This window comes from Polypterus senegalus, chromosome 14, assembly GCF_016835505.1.
Source record: "Polypterus senegalus isolate Bchr_013 chromosome 14, ASM1683550v1, whole genome shotgun sequence".
NCBI classification, from domain to species: domain Eukaryota; kingdom Metazoa; phylum Chordata; class Cladistia; order Polypteriformes; family Polypteridae; genus Polypterus; species Polypterus senegalus.
In genome coordinates, this window is record NC_053167.1 from 20,472,796 (window position 1) to 20,494,152 (window position 21,357).

Below are 21,357 nucleotides of genomic sequence, written 5' to 3' on the forward strand. Positions count from 1 at the left end.
CTCTTCATCTTGCTCTGTGACACCCAGCACCTGCATGTCCTCTCTCACCACATCCATAAACCTTCTCTTAGGCCTTCCTCTTTTCCTCTTTCCTGGTAGCTCTGTCCTTAACATCCTTTTCCCAATACACCCAGAATCTCTCCTCTGCACATGTCCAAACCAACAGAATTTTGCCTCTCTGACTGTCTCCCAACCTTCCAACTTGAGCCGACCCTCTAATGTACTTGTTTCTAATCTTGTCCATCCTTGTCACACCCAGTACAAATCTTAACAACTGCCACTTCCAGCTCTGTCTCCTGATTTATGGTCAGTGCCATTGTCTCCAACCTATATAACATAGCTGGTCTCACTATTGTCCTGTAGACCAGTTCTCCGCAACCGGTGTGCCACGGCACACTGGTGTGACGCGGTCAAATAAGACAATTTTCTAACTAAATAATATTTCAACGGTCCTCCTTAGAAACACAATAACGAGAAAACGTGCAATGAAATATTCGCATAAATAGCCTTTTAAACGTTTCATAATTTTTTGTGTCATTTCTCTGAAATAATAAATCCCATCGCCTGGCGCCTGTCGCCTACGACGTAGGCCCTACGTAGTCGCCAGACAACTGCGTAGTATGCTGTGATAGGCAAAGCGTTTCGTGCCCTCACCTAGATTCAATTCAAGCCGACGTATTAGTCGTGCTACGTCGTATTCACTCGTCTTGCAACAGCAGTTATCATTCCTTACTATTAGTTGTGTTGATGAATTATGTATGGTTAACGTTCTTCGTGTGATTCATATTTAGTTTTATACCCCTTTAAACATGGATAAATTTTTACGTGGAAAACATTCGTCTTCACGTACAGATGATGAAGAACCCAGCACAAGTGCTGCAAAAAAAACAAAGAAGATTGTGAAAAGGAACTACAACGAAGACTACATTCGATATGGATTCTCGTGGTGTGGTGACGAAACGGCTCCAAAGCCACAATGCATCATTTGCGGCGATCAGATATCAAACGAGGCAATGGTACCCAGTAAACTAAATCACCATCTAAATTCAAACCATCCCAGTTACGCCACAAAAGACAAAAAATATTTTCAGAGGCGCTTAGAACAAAATCAAAAACAGAAGCAATTTATGAAATCGGCCGTAACGGTTTCTGAAAAGGCCTTAGAAGCTAGCTACCATGTTGCAAAATTAATTGCACGTCAGAAAAGACCACATACTATCGGCGAAACACTTATTAAACCAGCATGCATGGAGATTGTTCGACTTATGCTTGGGCCCAATGAAGCTAAGGAAGTGAATAAAGTTTCGTTGTCTGCCGATACTGCTAAAAGACGTATTCACGACATGTCAAGCGATATTTTAGGAACATTGATTAGAAAACTGATATTGGCTGAAAAATTTGCGCTTCAAATCAAAGAATCAACCGATATTAAAAATAAAGCACAACTGATAGCTATTGTACGTTTCGTTGACGAGGACTTTATTAAAGAGCATTATTTATTTTGTAAGGAGGTTCCAGAGCGAACTACCGGTGAAGAAATTTTCCGAGTAACCAATGATTTCTTCAAAATATATACCGGCAATATTCAATGGAGCAATTGCATTGCTATTTGCACGGATGGCGCTGCGGCAATGACGGGTAGTAAAAAAGGTTTTATCTCTTGTGTAAAACAAAAAAATCCGATAATACAAATTACACACTGCTGCATACATCGAGAAGCATTGATGGTCAAGAATTTGCCAGAGGAACTTTTGAACACGATGAATGAATGCAATAAAATCATAAACATAATTAAATCAAGAGCCCTAAATTCACGAATCTTTGGAATACTCTGTGCAGAAATGGGAGCCGAATATGAATCCTTATTGTTTTATACTGAAGTTCGTTGGCTATCCCGAGGCAAAGTTTTGGCTAGATTGTTTGAGCTTCGCTACGAGGTGCATGAGTTTCTTTTAGATCAAAATATGCCCGAACTATACCAGCGCCTCGATGATGATTACTGGATAGCCAAACTTGCATACATGGCTGATATATTCGAGCATCTGAATGAACTTAATAAAAAAATGCAAGGACGGAATGAGAATATATTGATATGCTCCGAATTACAGGGATTCAAAAAAAACTCGAACTTTGGCAGGAAGAGTTGCAAAAAGGATGTTTAGAAATGTACCAAAGGATCACCCATAGTACGATTGAAAACAAGCAATTAATTGTGGATTTGGCCCCACAACTTTTAAGTATGCTTCAGCAGAAATTTTATCACTATTTTTACTCTATTAATACAGAACAATATGATTGGAATCGAAATCCTTTTGCAACCAATGCAATAAATTCTACGGAAGCACTGTCACTGCAAATTCGACAGGAATTTATAGAATTAAGTAATGACGGGACGTTAAAACTTAATTTCGCCAAAGTTCCATTAGATGTTTTCTGGATTTCCTTTAAGAAAGAATATCCTCGCATTTCCGACAAGGCCATCCTTACACTACTTCCATTTTCGACGACATATTCATGTGAGCAAAGTTTTTCAACTCTTGTGTTAATTAAAAATGATAAGCGGTCATGCTTAAAAGATCTTGACCAAGAACTTCGAGTTGTGCTGTCAAAGGAGCATCCCTTGTGGCTGGGTTTAAAGCTATCAGGCTTATAAAGTCATTTTGTAGTGGCTGGAAACGCAGCACTACTGTAATGACATAGTTAACATGTGTGTGGGAGGAGTCAGGGTAATGAATGGAGAGGCAGCAGTTATCTATAGTTGTGTTCAGAATAATAGCAGTGTGTTTAAAAAAGTAAATAAAGCTCAAAATCCTTATAATAACTTATTTCTATACACTCAAATGCATTGGGAACACTGTACATTCTATTCTAAATCAAAACATAAAGAAAAATGTATCAAATTTGTCTTATTCCTTTACACAAGGTGAAGAAAAGGGAATATTAAGCTGTTCAAAAAAATAACAGTGTCTGCATTCTTCTTTACAAACTCAAGCATTTACTGTATAAACTGAAAAGTGTTTCAAGATTTTGCTTACCTTTGAATCACTAATCAGCTAATTTTTAGTTATATAACCACTGTTTCTGAGAACTGCTGCATATCTGAACAGGTATTCCAGCCCAGGGTGATTGGACCACATTCCACAATTCTTCTGCATTTCTTGGTTTGCATCTCTTGGTTTTGCCTCAGCAACAGCATTTTTGATGTTACCCCACAGTGTTTTCTATTACGTTATGGTCTGGGAATTGGGCAGTTCACTCCATAACATTGGTCTTGTTGATCTGGAACCAAGATAGCCGTTGTACAACATTTGTTGCCTTCCTTCCTTAAATAGGGGCCGTAATTGACACCTGTTTTTTCACAGAATGAATGACCTCACTAATTGAACTCCACACTGCTATTATTTTGAACACAGTTACTGATTAATTGAATCAATTAAAACTAGAATCCCTGAAGCCTAGGAAAAAGTCATAATCCCAGCCCACCATAAATTCCTTTGCACCTCTCCATTAGCATCTTTTGTTTTGTAAATGTGTCTAAGCACAAGCAGCCTGCTGTCCTATCCCCCGCCTTGACGGAGCTCAACTTGGGGAAAAAATTCTCCCAGCTGAAGCAAAGGCTCTTTATCTGCGTGTGAGCTGCCTGGAGTTGTATAGAGTAAATAATACAGTATATCATTATTTTGAATACATGCATTTGTTGTTCGACCACTGGATACCTGCCACAGCACTCGCTCAAAGTTATCAAATACAGCAATTATGCACACTCAATTTACCATTCACAAGCTGCTTTTTGATCAGTCTATATGTGTGTGTGTGTGTGTATATGTATGTGTGTGTATATGTATATGTATATGTATATATATATATATATATATATATATATATATATATATATATATATATATATATATATATATTAGTGTGGTGTACGGCCTTGGGCCCTTGCCCGGCTGGGATGCCTATACCCTAGAAGGACCGGGGGAGGGAGCATATCCAGAGCATTACCTTCCCCGGAGTACTAGGTGGCAGCACCTCCTGGGTTGCAGCGGTGCCTCAGACTCCATGGGAGCTGGAGCTTGGTGCAGCTCTTTTGGGTTCCATGGGTGCTGCAGCTGCTTACGAGCCCTTAATTGCAGCACTTCCGCCATACCTGGAGGTCTTCCTGAACTAGGTCGTCAAGCACCTTGAGCACTTCCGAGTGCCTTCTGAAAGGAACCAGCAGCCACTACTCCAGGAGCCGGAGTTGGGTGGGAGAAGAGTGGAGGCGAAGAGAGAGAAGAAAAAGAAGGAAGTGTGTTTAGTGCTGAACTGTACTTGTGTTGTGACTGCTGTACACGTGGGAAACAGGGGAAGGTGTTTCCCACAGGAAAAGAAATAAAAATTAAAATCGTGTATGCTGAACTTGTGTCCCACATCTGTCTATGTCGGGTTGGGGCAGCTGTTGCACCCCCTGGTGGTCCACAATATATATATATATATATATATATATATATATATATATATATATATATATATATATATATATATCGTATGTTTTTGCAATTTGTTTTGTCAAATGTAGGATGCAATAATGCCAGTCTGCGCTTGCTGAGGTCTGCCATTTAGGAAGTCCAAAATCAAGTTGGAGCAGGAGGAATTCTGTCCTAGGTTTATTTACTTGTTTGGATGGTCCACTACTGTTACCTTTCAACAATCATGACTCTGCCATAACAGTTTTTATTATCCTGACATGCTAGCAAAGTAGACATGTGATATGGCGTCTTTTCTGGACCCATTGTAATGATATGGAAAGTGGTCCAGACGTTCCACAATAGTACGTTTAACATGTTCCAACATCAGTCTCTCACAGTTCTTCATCACAATTGGATCAAGTGCCACCCATCTGTAGTCATTCAGACATCATTCTTTTTTTTCTATCGCACAAGAATACTTAATGTCCTTTTGAATTGATGGGTATCACAATATATTAACAAATGTCAGCTAATTCTTTGCTACAGTTTTGAAAAATGTGCCCTGAAATTCAGTCTTGACTGGATGCCTAATGGACATTACTAAAAAAATCCTTTTTATGCCCAGAAATAAATAAGGATGATCAAATAAATCTGATGAGATGATCAGATTGTTAATGACTATTAGAAAAAGACAGTTGAGAATGGATTAGGTTTTACTTTACAATCTGTACATATACAGTGGGATGCAAAGTTTCGGCAACCTTGTTAATATTCATTATTTTCCTGTATAAATCGTTGGTTGTTACGATAAAAAATGTCAGTTAAATTTTATTGGATTTACAGAAAGTGTGCAATAATTGTTCAAACAAAATCAGGCAGGTGCATAAATTTGGGCACCGTTGTCATTTTATTGATTCCAAAACTTTTAGAACTAATTATTGGAACTCAAATTGGCTTGGTAAGCTCAGTGACCCCTGACCTACATACACAGGTGAATCCTATAATGAGAAAGAGTATTTAAGGGGGTCAATTGTAAGTTTCCCTCCTCCTTTAATTTTCTCTGAAGAGTAGCAACATGGGGGTCACAAAACAACTCTCAAATGACCTGAAGACAAAGATTGTTCACCATCATGGTTTAGGGGAAGGATACAGAAAGCTGTCCCAGAGAATTAAGCTGTCTGTTTCCACAGTTAGGAACATATTGAAGAAATGGAAGACCACAGGCTTAGTTCAAGTTAAGGCTCGAAGTGGCAGACCAAGAAAGATTTTGGATAGACAGAAGCGACGAATGGTGAGAACAGTCAGAGTCAATCCACAGACCAGCACCAAAGACCTACAACATCATCTTGCAGCAGATGGATTCACTGTGCATCGTTCAACCATTCGGCGCACTTTACACAAGGAGATGCTGTATGCAAGAGTGATGCAGAGGAAGCCTTTTCTCCACCCACAGCACAAACAGAGCCGCTTGAGGTATGCTCAGGCACATTTGGACAAGCCAGCTTCATTTTGGAATAAGGTGCTGTGGACTGATGAAACTAAAATTGAGTTATTTGGGCATAACAAGGGGCATTATGCATGGAGGAAAAAGAACACAGCATTCCAAGAAAACACCTGCTACCTACAGTAAAATATGGTGGTGGTTCCATCATGCTGTGGGGCTGTGGGGCCAGTGCAGGGACTGGGAATCTTGTCAAAGTTGAGGGACGCATGGATTCCACTCAGTATCAGCAGATTCTGGAGACCAATGTCCAGGAATCAGTGACAAAGCTGAAGCTGCACCGGGGCTGGATCTTTCAACAAGACAACGACCCGAAACACTGCTCAAAATCCACTAAGGCATTCATGCAGAGGAACAAGTACAACGTTCTGGAATGGCCATCTCAGTCCCCAGACCTGAATATAATTGAAAATCTGTGGTGTGAGTTAAAGAGAGCTGTCCATGCTCGGAAGCCATCAAACCTGAATGAACTAGAGATGTTTTGTAAAGAGGAATGGTCCAAAATACCTTCAACCACAATCCAGACTCTCATTGGAACCTACAGGAAGCGTTTAGAGGCTGTAATTTCTGCAAAAGGCGGATCTATTAAATATTGATTTCATTTCTTTTTTGTGGTGCTCAAATTTATGCATCTGCCTGATTTTGTTTGAACAATTATTGCACAGTTTCTGTAAATCCAATAAACTTAATTTCACTTCTCAAATATCACTGTGTGTGTCTCCTATATGATATATTTAACTGACATTTTTTATCGTAACAACCAATGATTTATACAGGAAAATAATGGCTATTAACAAGTTTGCCCAAACTTTTGCATTCCACTGTAGCTAAACCGTCATTACTACTGCAACAATCCATCTTGAGTATATACCTGTCCTTACGTTTAGTCACTTAAGTTGTTTTTCTGAGCTTATCTGCATTTCCTGTAGCAAAACGACACCTTTTATTGGCTAATGAAACAGATTACAATATGTGAGTTTTCAAGGCTCCTCAGGACCCTGAAGATATGTAGATATTTAACTGATATATAGATGTTTAACTAAAGAACAAAACTCAGAGTTTGTGTTTGCACAAGTATTCAATCCCAAAACATTAATACTATGTTGAGAACCCTTTTGCTGCAGTAACTTAATTGTTAATTGTTTTGGGGGGTAACTATGTACCAGTTTTTTTTTTAGGTTGGTAGGTGGTGCCACTGGACAGCAGTTTTCAGATAGTGCCACCGATTCTCAATAGGGTTAAGATCAGGGCTTTAACTTGGCCATTCCAAATGATTCACCTTTCTGTTTTGACCCATTCCGATGTCGCTTTGACATTATGCTTAGGGTCATTGTCATACTGAAAGATGAATCGTCTCCTGAGCCATAGGTTCATAGCACACTGGAGCAAGTCCTCGTACAATATTGTGCGGTATTTGTGTCTATCCATTGTCCCTTCAGCTCTGACAAGATTCCCAGTCCCAGCAAATGAGAAACATCCCCATAGCCCGATGCTGCCACTACCATAATTTACAGTAGGTATAAATAATGTTTCTTAACACTTGGGCAGGTTTAGTTTTACACCACACATACCTCTTTGAAGTCTGGTCAAAATGTTCTCTTTTGGTCTCATCTACCTCATGTATTGTAGCAAATGCCATACATGCTTTTATGTGGACCTTTTTAAAAAAATGGCTTCTTTTTTGCTACTCACCTGTAGAGACCTGTTTTATGGGGTGCTCCTGAAATTGTGGATCCATGCACCTTTAGTCAAGTTTCACCCAAAGAGCACAAATAGCATTTTACACTACTGAGAATGTCTGTTCCATTTTTAATTACCTTTCACCAGTCAACGGCATGCTCTGATGTTTAGTTTTGAAGGTACAGCCTGTTCTAGTAAGATTCTGGGTGCTGTGCATTTCAATGACTTTGTGTCTCTCATCAACAGAATGCTCATTTGTGTTCATTTTTGCAGTGATAGTGCAAAAAAAACAGTGACCCTTACAAAGGGTTCTTTTTATATCCAAAAAAGATATAAAGAACTTGCAAATAGTACCTAATTTAAACAACCAGTGTGTGGTCTTAAGGACAAAAAACAACCCGAAGACTGCCAAGCAGTTTTAGTATATTGTTGAACTTGCAGAGGCATTAGCTAAGTGGGCCGGGATGGGTCATATCTTATCCGAGAGGACATGTAGCCTATGGTAGCCCATGGTGTGAACCAACAATTTTACATGTACCACCATGCTGAATTTTTCTACTTGGGTTGAATGAGAAGTGAGGTGCATGTAAATGGCAAAAAATGTAAACATACATTCATACGCATCTCACCAAGTGCAAGTCACACGTGTGTAAGCTTTTACATCTTCTGTAGAATTCACACCAACTCCCATTGCTGTGGTTGAGCATGAGCAGAGCAGACTGTGCCATACACACGCGCACACACAGGTCTTATGTTATTTATGTCTAACATTGTCAAATGACTGTCACACTTATGATTGATTTGTCATTTCTGTTAACTTGGAACCTCTAAACTCAGAGGTTTAATTACTTCTGCAAACACTTATTTTTTAATTTTTTTTGTTCAGGTAAGTATCTATAGAAAATGGTTTGACTTTGGAAATATATTGTTACAGCATAAGAGTTCACATTAAAAGTACTGTATCTTTTATCATGCAGAAAATTATGATGACTTTCAAGGGGATTGAATACTTTTGCATGCCACTGTACATTTTAAATTATGATACCTGTAGCTGCGTTTATCCAAAGTTACCAAAGTTCTGCAGCTTTTAGTTTACTTCATAGGATGATTCAAGCACCAATGTGACGCATGATCAAATAATTCCACAGATAAAATATCTTCATTTTAAAAGTTTTAGTAAAAGTTCAAGTCAAAACAGTTCACACAAAAATAGAGCCAAAAATTGATATAGCAAAGAAAAGAAAAGTTATTGTTTTAGAAATGTTCTGTTTAAGAATTGTAAATCTTGTTTCATTTTATCAAATTTAGTCATACAGTCATACTTCAGGCACGTTAGACACGGTTAGAAAACTGTATGCTATCTCCTATTTGCAAACATACCTAAAAGTCCATGCTAGCAGTAAGACTATTTCCTAACTGCCTTAATTAACACTCTGCTCTATAGATATACAGTTGTGCTTGAAAGTTTGTGAACCCTTTAGAATTTTCTATATTTCTACATAAATTTGACCCAAACCATCAGCAGATTTTCACTCAAGTCCTAAAAGTAGATAAAGAGAAACCAGTTAAACAAATGAGACAAAAATATCATACTTGGTCATTTATTTTTTGAGGAAAATGATCGAATATTACATATTTGTAAGTGGCAAAAGTATGTGAACCTCTAGGATTAGCAGTTAGTTTGAAAGTGAAATTAGAGTCAGGTGTTTTCAATCAATGGGATGACAATCGGGTGTGAGTGGGCACCCTGTGTTATTTAAAGAACAGGATTCTATCAAAGTCTGCTCTTCACAACACGTTTGCGGAAGTGTATCATGGCACGAACAAAGGAGATTTCTGAGGACCTCAGAAAAAGAGTTGTTGATGCTCATCAGGCTGGAAAAGGTTACAAAACCATCTCTAAAGAGTTTGGACTCCACCAATCCACAGTCAGACAGATTGTGTACAAATGGAGGAAATTCAAGACCATTGTTACCCTCCCCAGGACTGGTCAACCAACAAAGATCACCCTAAGAGCAAGGCGTGTAACAGTCAGCGAGGTCATAAAGGACCCCAGGGTAACTTCTAAGCAACTGAAGGCCTCTCTCACATTGGCTAATGTTCATGTTCATGAGTCCACCATCAGGAGAACACTGAACAGCAATGGTGTGCATGACAGGGTTGCAAGGAGAAAGCCACTGCTCTCCAAACATTGCTGCTCATCTGCAGTTTGCTAAAGATCATGTGGACAAATGTTTGTTTTGTGGATGGATGAGACCAAAATATAACTTTTTGGTTTAAATGAAAGCGTTATGTTTGGAGAAAGGAAACCACTGCATTCCAGCATAAGAACGTTATCCCTTCTGTGAAACATAGTGGTGGTAGTATCATGGTTTGGGCCTGATTTGCTGCATCTGGGCCAGGACGGCTTGCCTTCATTGATGGAACAATGAATTCTGAATTATATCAGAGAACTAGCAGAATACCCGCGCTTTGCAGCGGAGAAATAGTGTGTTAAAGAAGTTATGAAAAAGAAAAGGAAAAATTTTTAAAATAACGTAACATGATTGTTAATGTAATTGTTTTGTCATTGATATGAGTGTTGTTGTCATATCTATCTATCTATCTATCTATCTATCTATCTATCTATCTATCTATCTATCTATCTATCTATATATATATATATATATATATATATATATATATATATATATATATATATATATATATATATATATATATATATATATATATATAGCAAAATACCAGCAGCGAGAAGTAAAAAGAAAAGGAAACATTTTAATAATAACGTAACATGATTGACAATGTAATTGTTTTGTCATTGTCATGAGTGTTGCTGGCATATATACACACACACATATACTATGGGGTGCCAAACAGGCAAATACATTGATTTTGTGAATATACTGTATAAAGTCGGCATCAGAATATATGAAGTCAAAACTTGAACATATAAAGTCATTCCCGAATATATAAAGTGAAAACTTGAATATATAAATTAACTGTCGGTATACATAAAGTCAAAACTTGAATGTAAAAAGTCAGCGTCGGTATATATAAAGTCAAACTTGTTTCTGAATATATAAAGTCAAAAGTTGAATGTATAAAGTCATCGCTGGAATATATAAAGTCATTCCTGATTATATAAAGTCAACATCAGAGTATATAAACTCACTACTGAATATATAAAGTGAAAGTCAAAATCTATTGATTGAAACGACTCTGAACTGAACTAAGTTAGCAAAAACGTATTCAGAAAAATAAATTAAAATAACACTGTTCAGTTAATGTTTTGAAAATGATGCATGTGCCCTGCCCAGTATTAGTTCCTGCCTTGCGCCCAGTGTTGGCTGGGATTGGCTCCAGCAGGACCCCCGTGACCCTGTGGTCGGATTCAACGGGTTGGGAAATGGATGGATATTCCAGCGCTGACTTTGTATATTCAAGATTTGACTTTATATATTCCAGCGCTGACTTTATATATTCCGATGTTGACTTTATATATTTAAGTTTTGACTTTATATATTCCAGCGCTGACTTTATATAATCAAGTTTTGACTTTATATATTCGGGAATTACTTTATATATATATATATATATATATAGTTTATATAGTTTAATTTAGTCATCATTGCATAACTTTTTCTTTACCATAGAAATTTAAAGACTAAATTCAACTTTCATTCCTAACAAAGATATTTCTGGCGACTAAATAGAACCTACTTATATCCAAATTCGAACTATTGAGCTGTCGCCTGCCTGCCTGAATAAGTCACCTCGCCGCTCTTACTTTTTTACTGTTCATTTAATCATGGCTAGTGGTGAAAAAATTATAAAATGGAAGGAGGATTACACCGAGTATGGCTTTACCAAAACAATTATTGATGGCGAATCGATTATTCATAAAGCTTCAATTGGTGATCTGTTTTTCTGTGTTAACCTCATATTTTTTTCATGCTTCTTCTCAAACCAAGGGGGTGCGAGGGTAAAATAAATCGGGAAGCGCTGATCAATGTAATCGGTGTACAGGAAATCATGCATTGACAGAAGTTCCCCTTTGTTTGTAATGCAAAGTGTGATTAAATGCGTGATTTTTTTAACGCGTTATGGAGCACATGCATCAAAGCTTCTCAGCTGTGCTTGTGCTAAGAAAAGAAAACATTTTAAAAATAACGTAACACGATTGTCAATGTAACCTTTTGTAAGTAATGCCTGGAGGATTCAGTGTGGAGAAACAGTAGAGACAGCGTGTGTATTAACTGAGTAAGTGAGTAACAAACTCGCTTCCATAACACTGCGTTACCTGCGGAGCTCAGCTCAGAGCGAAATGAGGTGAATGGGAGGGGAGATGATGACGTGACTCCCCCACCTGCCTTAACTGTCAATCCCCCCACAAACACAGTCTTTCGGAATTTGCATAAGCACGCCCCTTCACCTGCAATTTTAACTTAGTTACAAAGTGATCAAAACTCTCGTTTATATCCTGCGTCCTCTCATTAAACTTGTATCCCGCATTACCCGTAGGCATGACGAACGCCAGCGGCAGCCTGTCTATGAGCTTAATTTAAACTTTAGGTTTAAACCGTGCTTTGTTTCCGAAGTAGCAGCACTCATGAATATGGTTGTATATGTCACTTTCGCTCGCTTCTTATTGTTTCGCTGCCTTCTCAATTATATAATGCATGTTTTCTTCAGCGCTTTTTGAAGCTCTTCCTGGTTTTCTACACACTGCCTTGACAGTCAGTTCACGTGATTACGTGGGAGGTGTGATGATGTCACACGAAACCCCGCCCCCCACGGCTTTCGAGCTCAACTCCATTACAGTAAATGGAGAAAAATAGCTTCCAGTTATGACCATTACGCGTAGAATTTCGAAATGAAACTGTAAGGAATGAGCCTGCCAAATTTCAGCCTTCCACCCACACGGGAAGTTGGAGAATTAGTGATGAGTGAGTCAGTGAGGGCTTTGCCTTTTATTAGTATAGATTCTAAAGGAAAATGTCAGTACATCTGTCCATGAACTGAGAAGGACAGAGAAGGTGGGTCATGCAGCAAGACAACGACCCTAAGCACACAAGTCGTTCTACCAAAGAATGGTTAAAGAAGAATAAAGTTAATGTTTTGGAATGGCCAAGTCAATGTCCTGACCTTAATCCAATCGAAATGTTGTGGAAGGACCTGAAGTGAGCAGTTAATGTGAGAAAACCTACCAACATCTCAGAGCTGAACCTGTTCTGTACAGAGGAATGGGCTAAAATTCCTCCAAGCCGGTGTGCAGGAATGATCAAAAGTTACCGGAAATGTTTAGTTGCAGCTATTGCTGCAAAGGGGGTGGGTCACACCAGATACTGAAAGCAAAGGTTCACATACTTTTCCAACTCACAAATGTGTAATATTCAATCATTTTCCTTAATAAATAAATTACCAAGTATAATATTTTTCTCTCATTTGTTTAACTGGTTTCTCTGTATCTGCAGTGCATCCGGAAAGTATTCACAACGCATCACTTTTTCCACATTTTGTTATGATACAGCCCTATTCCAAAATGCATTGAATTCATTTTTTTCCTCAGAATTCTACACACAACACCCCATAATGACAACGTGAAAAAAAGTTTACTTGAGATTTTTGCAAATTTATTAAAAATAAAAAAACTGAGAAATCACATGTACATAAGTATTCACAGCCTTTGCTCAATACTTTGTCGATGCACCTTTGGCAGCAATTACAGCTTCAAGTCTTTTTGAATATGATGCCACAAGCTTGGCACACCTATCCTTGGCCAGTTTCGCCCATTCCTCTTTGCAGCACCTCTCAAGCTCCATCAGGTTGGATGGGAAGCATCGGTGCACAGCCATTTTAAGATCTCTACAGAGATGTTCAATCGGATTCAAGTCTGGGCTCTGGGTGGGCCACTCAGGGACATTCACAGAGTTGTCCTGAAGCCACTCCTTTGATATCTTGGCTGTGTACTTAGGGTCGTCCTACTGAAAGATGTACCGTTGCCCCAGTCTGAGGTCAAGAGCGCTCTGGAGCAGGTTTTCATCCAGGATGTCTCTGTACATTGCTGCAGTCATCTTTCCCTTTATCCTGACTAGTCTCCCAGTTCCTGTCGCTGAAAAACATCCCCACAGCATGATGCTGCCACCACCATCTTCACTGTAGGGAAGGTATTGGCCTGGTGATGAGCGGTGCCTGGTTTCCTCCAAACGTGACACCTGGCATTCACACCAAAGAGTTCAATCTTTGTCTCATCAGACCAGAGAATTTTGTTTCTCATGGTCGGAGAGTCCTTCAGGTGCCTTTTGGCAAACTCAAGAGTCCTGGTGGTTTCAAACTTCTCCCACTTACGGATGATGGAGGCCACTGTACTCATTAGGACCTTCAAAGCAGCAGAAATTTTTCTGTAACCTTCCCCAGATTTGTGCCTCAAGACAATCCTGTCTCGGAGGTCTACAGACAATTTCTTTGACTTCATGCTTGGTTTGTTCTCTGACATGAACTGTCAACTGTGGGACCTTATATAGACAGGTGTGTGCCCTTCGAAATCATGTCCAATCAACTTAATTTTCCACAGTTGGACTCCAATTAAGGTGCAGAAACATCTCAAGAATGATCAGGGGAAACAGGATGCACCTGAGCTCAATTTTGAGCTTCATGGCAAATGCTGTGAATACTTATGTACATGTGCTTTCACAATTTGTTTATTTTTGATAAATCTGCAAAAATCTCAAACTTTTTTCACATTGTCATTATGGGGTGTTGTGTATAAAATTCTGAGGAAAAAAATGAATTTAATCCATTTTGGAATTAGGCAGTAACATAACAAAATGTGGAAAAAGTGATGCGCTGTGAATACTTTCTGGATGCACTGTACTTTTAGGACTTGAGTGAAAATCTGATGATTTTTTAGGTCATATTTATGCAGAAATATAGAAAATTCTAAAGGGTTCACAAACTTTAAAGCACAACTGTAGCAAGAAGGTTCTATCTCATGTTACAAGGGGTAAAAGGCTATACAGTACTATATTCTAGGTAGCTATAAGAAACTAATGTTCAATTGAAATCAATCAACACTATGTAAATCAAACATCAGACATTAACTTTCTAAGATTAGCTCTTACAATACCATTGTCCAACCTTTGCTTTGTATAGTTTCACATTGTATTCAATTGTTTTTAATTAATTATAAATAATGTTTTGCTTTATTTCTAGATTATATAAAAAAGAAGTTCTTCAAAAACTAATTGAAAAGTGTGTTTCGAAAGGGTATGTTTTCCAAATGGAAATGATTGTTAGAGCCAAGCAACTTGGGTACAGTGTTGGAGAGGTGAGTCTTTAATTTAAAAAAACAATATTCAGTGTTTTTGCTTTTTCTTATAATCTTCAAAGAATAGTTTCTCCAAGTCCTCTGCAGAGTAACTTGTTTCTTTCTGATGCATCATTCTTCTTTATGCTATCCATCCCATTCTGCCTAAGTAAGCAGTAAGCCTTAAAATGCCATTCACTTTTGACTGTCTTCAGGAAATCAACTCAGCTTATCAAGTGTCACCTCACAGGTGACAAGAAACTCTTCATAGGTTTTTTTAACCCGGTGGGCCTGTTTTTAGGATAACTTCATAGCAGTATTCGAAAGACTGGTATAACGGCCCACATCTTTATTGTTATAACCCTGCTTGCCTAATTAATGGCCTGCGCATATTAGTTACACTACACTACTGTGGTTATGATACTATACTCCCTAAATCTTGCAGTCTGCTGCCTTAGAGGCTGATTTTCAAAAGGCTGCTATACCTCTCTGCTGTCGTTAATCTGGCTGGTTGGAATATGCAAATTCATCTGCAAAGGAAAAAATGTTAAAGGTTATTTCCACGCTGAAAAGGGAAAATTGTTAGAGACGCAGCATTAAATCTATATAGTCTACATCAGGTGTGTGTGTATAATGTATATTTAAACATAGATGAGTACTAGAGATTTTGCTTGTTCAGTAGTCATGCAAATTGCCCCATAGTTGCACCCTCCTGGCTAAACAGTAAACATGCCCTTCAATGGAGAGTGCTACATCCTTGGCAAGTAAAGATTTGTTAGAAAAGGTAACAATTTTCCATCCATTATATGTAGTTATTTAAGATTTAGAATGCTTGGTGTACAGCAAAGTACAGGTATGTATAAAATTGAGGTGAAATAAATCAGGCATTATGAAAGGTATTTGCACCACAAACCTATTTCTTCACCTTGGACAAAAGCATGCAAAACTTAAGTAAGCATAACACTCTGTTCCAATCTGTACTTTATGTGAATGCTACTAAAAGACAATAACCTAAATTTATATAAATGATTTTGCAATGAATAGAAAGCAAATGGTGTGGCTAGAATGTAATTAAAGGAAAAGGCTGCTTCAAGAAAAGTGATTGTCTTAAAGTATATGTTAACAAACTAACAGATTATTTTGCATGATGTACAGTATCAAAAAAGAGATTCACTGGTAGGTGTAGAACTAATTGAGCTCTTGTCAAGTATAATACTTGATCCTTATAGTTCACTAAATCAAAACAAAATGTACATTACATAACATGCATTGAGGCATCATGTTTCTTAATTCACACATATGAAATTACTGCTCGGAATCAAAAAGATGTCATCTTGGCTTGAAAAATATGAGTGATCTCACAAGTATGTTTAACAACACATAGTGGAAGCTACAGTGCATCCGGAAAGTTATCAATGGAGTGGCTTCAGGTCAACTCCATGAATGTCCTTGAGTGGCCCAGTCAGAGCCCAGAGCATCCGATTGAACATTCCTGCAGAGATCTTAAAATGGCTGTGCACCGACGCTTCCCCTCCAACCTGATGGAGCTTGAGAGGTGCTGCAAAAACGAATGGGCAAAACTAGCCAAGGATAGGTGTGCCATGCTTGTGGCTTCCTTTTCAAAAAGACTTGAGGCTGTAATTTCTGCCAACGGTGCATCGACAAAGTATTGAGCAAAGGCTGTGAATACTTATGTACATGTGCTTTCTCAATTTTTTAAAATCCTGCTTGCTTCAAAATGGCTTGGTTTGGTCAGTCTGAAATGGTTTAAACACCACAGAGTTCACTTTGCTCACATTATATAGTGTGGATTGTGGCAGTATTTACTGAGAACAGTATTTGATTTAATCTCTTCTGATTTCTGCTTCATAGAGATTGCTTGCATATGCTTAAATGTTTTAAGTAGCTTAATAAGAGGTAAGAAAAACAGAAGAGATTTAACTGCAACGCAGGTTGAAAATGGGCTCAGTGCTCAGCAGATAATCACAGAATCATACATTAGTTGGGCATCAAGATGAAAAATAATTTAAAGAATTCTGAAGCAATATAAAAATAATTGTTGAGACACTAGTTTCAGGCAATAAAGAATGAATGCTGTGTACCCTTTGTATTTAGACATGAGAGGTCAAATGAAAGGTTGGGGCTCCAAATGGAAAACTCTTATTTGTCTTTAGGCAAAGAAAAGTCAGGAATTAGCTTTTGACATCACTGGTGTCAGCATCAACTCTGTTCCTTGGTAGCCAAGTAAAGAGTGACAAGTTGTGTTTTGTCCTGGGTAAAGTAGAAGGCAGAGCTTATTCAGAGACATATTTATTCTTCGTATAGGTTCTCTGAAGGAAACAGACAAGTTTGCGAGTCCATGTGCATTGATAAGATTCTTCTCCCATGTCCTCTTAAAATCAGTCCCATAATAGTTGTGACACAAATACATGTATGACACTTTATAGCTTGACGTTTCCTTTTGTTTGGCTATGAACAAGATTGCTTACCGTCTAAAGGAATACAGATTCTCTATCAAGTATGGTTTGTATGAGGTTCCGCTATCCCTGGGCTGTTCTGCTTCTTTTTCATAAATGATAGATTTCACTTGTTGAAAAATATCTATCACAGGGGTGGCGGACTCCAGGCCTGAAGTGCCGCAGTGGCTACAAGTTTCCATTCTAACCCTTTTCCTAATTAGTGACCAGTTTTCACTGCTAATTAACTTTTCCCCCATCACTTTAATAGCCCTGTTAGAAAAGTTCAGCCCTCTGAAATGACTCCTTTCTTCATTAAATGACAGCCAAGCAGAAATGAGATGTGAAATGAGCTAACAGATGACCAGCTAAACTGGGTCTTCAACCTCCAACCGATTTCACTCCAATCACTTTCTTAATGAGCAGCCAATTTGTGCTGTTAATTAAATCCATTATTTAATGCCATGGCTTGTTGCTACTTTCATTCTGCCACAGCACACATTTTGAAAGCTGTTGTTTTTCTAAGAGCACTGTCAAAATGTTTTGGTGACCTGAGAGATCAACCTTACCAAGACCATCACCTCTCTTTAATTTCAGATATTGTGTAATGGGCACAGGGGAGCTGGTCATGTGGTGTCTTGTTTTGTGTCTCATTATTTTTTGGCTGCTAATTAAAGAAAAAGAAACAACTATGGGGCCTGAGTCAAGTTAATTAAAGGACGTAATCAGCAGCAAAAACTGGTCACTAATTAAGAAGATGGTAAGAATGAAAACCTGCAGCCACTGCGGCACTCTAGGCCTGGAATTTGCCACCCCTGATCTGTCCTATACTATAGTGGGTCCTTGGCCTTGTCCGTTGTCTGCAGGATCATGGGTATAGCGACGATCAATGAGATGATGCATGTAGCATGACTTTGATGGTATGGTCCCACAGTCCGGTCAGTTTTTAAATAAATAATTAAATAGCATGCTCAGCCTTCATTGGTGTGCTTGCTTGCACAGCTGCGGGATGTTGTTGAGGTGTTTGAGCTGGAGCATGTCTGTATGTGAGGATGAGTTCTGTCTTAATTGCTTCATTGGCTTTCAACAGCTTGCGATCAAGTTGCAGTGCCCATGAAGGAAGATAATAAGGGAGTCGTCATGGCAGAAAGAGAAAAACAAAAGGGAAAGGAAGGTCAGAAAGGAGGTTAAAGGAAGGAGAAAGAAGCAGTTAGGAAGATGTGGGAGAGAACTGGTACAAGAGCAAGCAAGAGAGGAGGCAGGCATTTGGAAGGAGAGTTCTTTGGGGAGAGTGTGGTCATTGTTCAGGGGCTGGAGATGGTTACTCCAGCTTAGCGAATTGGGAACTGAAGTAACCTGGATGCCACTTCCGTGTAAGACTGGGAGGCTCAGATGGGGAACACTACCGGGGCCACAGATGGCCACAGGGACCCGAGCCTTGGATTTTGCTCTGGATTGGGAGCCCGGCTGGTTACCATGAGACAATAGTGAACCAGTCCTGTGGAATAAGGAGGGCTGTGCCTGTCGGTTGGGCATCTTCACCTCCTCCTAGGTCCACGTAGGATAATGGGAGGATGATTCAGGGTTTGGAGATTTATACAGAAGCATCCTGCAGAGCACTTTAACCTTCTTGTAATGGATTATTTATTTGTTTTTAACCTCCACTATCACTTGGACTTTTTAAGGATTATTTATTTATAACGGATGGAGCACTGCACTGGGAACACTGTTTGTTTTGATTGCTAGATTTGAAAAAAAAAAAAGTGATGAATCACTTTATGCACTTATCCTTTGCTGTGTGTATGCACCCTCATTTCCCTGGCTCATACAGTATCAGTGATGGTACCAACGGTGGTTGGTTCAAGAAGCTCCCAAAAGGGTCCGATAGCTTGGAGCTGACCTGCACTGCCACAGCCTACAATAAAGTCTCCAAGGCACACAGCCATGTGGTACACCAAAGAAGAGCTGGCTCAGCCAAATCAAAGAGGACATGCGGCAAGTTGATGTTGCAGCTGAAGATGTCCTGGATTGAAACAAATGGCGATTAGTATGTTTGACAGCTGACCCTGGACAAATGTGGGATAAGAGAAATCTGTCTTTCTGAGAATTAATGCACAAGGGACATACTGTGGACAAACCACCAGTCCATCACAGACCACTCCTGTACTCACATTCTCACCTTCCAGGCAATTTGTAACAATCAGTTTACCTAACCCCTGCTCATTTTAAGATGTGCTGGTCAAATAGGTTTAGGGCAATGCGTACCGCAGAAGTTTATACAGTCAGCCCACTTTATTCTGACTCTGTTTTCTATATTTATTAGTCGAAATACTGCAGGCAGTTTATTGCTCCCTTTTACAAAGGGTGCCTGTGTTAATCAGAAACAGATTCTATTGTAGTCATCATCACAAGTTGAAAAGATATTTAACTGCTCTTCTAGAAGATGGCAAAACTGTTTTCCTTGGTGCTCTGTTAAACTGGTTGTGTTGTGCTGCCATAATAGTCATACCAGTAGTTGCAGATGCATGTCTTTTAGGTGGACATTCAGGTGTTGGGGTCTGATGCTGTCTTTTAACGTTCTTGCTCCATTTATGGATTGATGCTCATTGAAGTTTCCCTGACAGTATGAACCTCATAGGTGCCTGAACACACTTCCTAAAGCTCCTGGATGTAACTAAGTGTACATGCTGCAAGTCCTTAAGAAATTTGGGGGTATCTTTGATGAACAGGTCACAGTATACATGAAACCAGTGCCCAGAGTTTTTCATGCTTGTTCCACTTCCTGGTTGACAATATATACTGGCATTATTCTTTTACCTAAACCTGCTTTTGAGTGCTGTCACCAATACAGCCAGGTATGCTGCTGTTGTTTCATTCATGCACATTAAGTCAATATTATTTGTGCAATTTGATTTATGTGACTTGGGCATCAAAATAAGAATTCAATTCATTAATCATTTTTAGTATGTTTACAACATGCATAAATGGCTAGTTTTAATGAAAAATGTAGTTTCTAAAAATTTTCAGGTGACTAGTTTGTCTGTTAATACATTCTTTTTTTCCTCTTTTCCCCTTAGGTTCCTATTTCATTTGTTGACCGTGTTTATGGAGAATCCAAACTTGGAGGGAATGAAATAGTCTCCTTCTTAAAAGGGTTAATGACTCTGTTTGCAACAACGTAACCCAATAGTTCTTTGGTCTCAATGTATGTTCCATGATATTCATTAATAATTCAATGGATTTATTACTACACTGCTACAAGCACATTTGAAGTTACATTGCCATTTTGAAAAAACTAATGTTAGCATCAAAACATCTCATGAGGATTTATGAAATTATCTGTACATTCTCTTCCTGCTCTCTTTTTATCAGTATAAACCCTGGCCTGTCTTCCTCTCTCCAGCTATATATTTGCTCACTCTTACTCCTGATTTTGTACTTGTTAAGCTCCTGGCTGTGGTTTGACTTTAAACACCACCACAGGCTTAATACTAACCAAACCACAAGTTACGTCTGGGAAAAGAGACTGTCTAGAATGCCTTTTAGCCTCCTTTGTCCCCCTTATAAAGCCCAATCATAATCATGCTTGCTTCTGCTTTTTACATTATAATTTCAGTAAAATTTTGTTTTTAAAATGTTATCCATGAAGTAACATTGTGCAACACTGTTTTTTTCAGTTGGAAGAGTGTGTATTTCTATACTTGTAGCATTTTATGCATGCTACTACCTCAAAGTTTTTTTACCTGTACTTACATTCTAAGGCCATTGACAGGGTGGCACTAGAATTGCTGAATTAGCAATAAAGATAACAATAATGTTAGCACATTTATTTCTAGTGGGTGTAGGACTCTGCCAGGGCTATGCTTTGTTATCTATCCTGTTTGGAGTCTTGTTCACAAGTGAAGGGAAAAGGGATGGTGAGTTCAACAGATGGATGGGTTTGGCGAGTGCAATTATGCA

General features: G+C 38.7%; 1 protein-coding gene across 1 annotated transcript in view; it reads left to right on the forward strand.

The window, feature by feature from the left end:
• The window catches only part of dpm1 (dolichyl-phosphate mannosyltransferase subunit 1, catalytic), a 107,618-nt gene extending 86,392 nt beyond the window's left edge, over positions 1 to 21,226 (forward strand). Inside the window, exons 8-9 of the mRNA XM_039734893.1 lie at positions 14,848 to 14,962; positions 20,475 to 21,226. Of these exons, the coding sequence (XP_039590827.1) occupies positions 14,848 to 14,962; positions 20,475 to 20,579 (220 nt within the window). The 3' untranslated portion in view covers positions 20,580 to 21,226. The remainder of the gene's footprint in view (positions 1 to 14,847; positions 14,963 to 20,474) is intronic.
• The last annotated feature ends 131 nt before the right edge of the window (positions 21,227 to 21,357 follow it).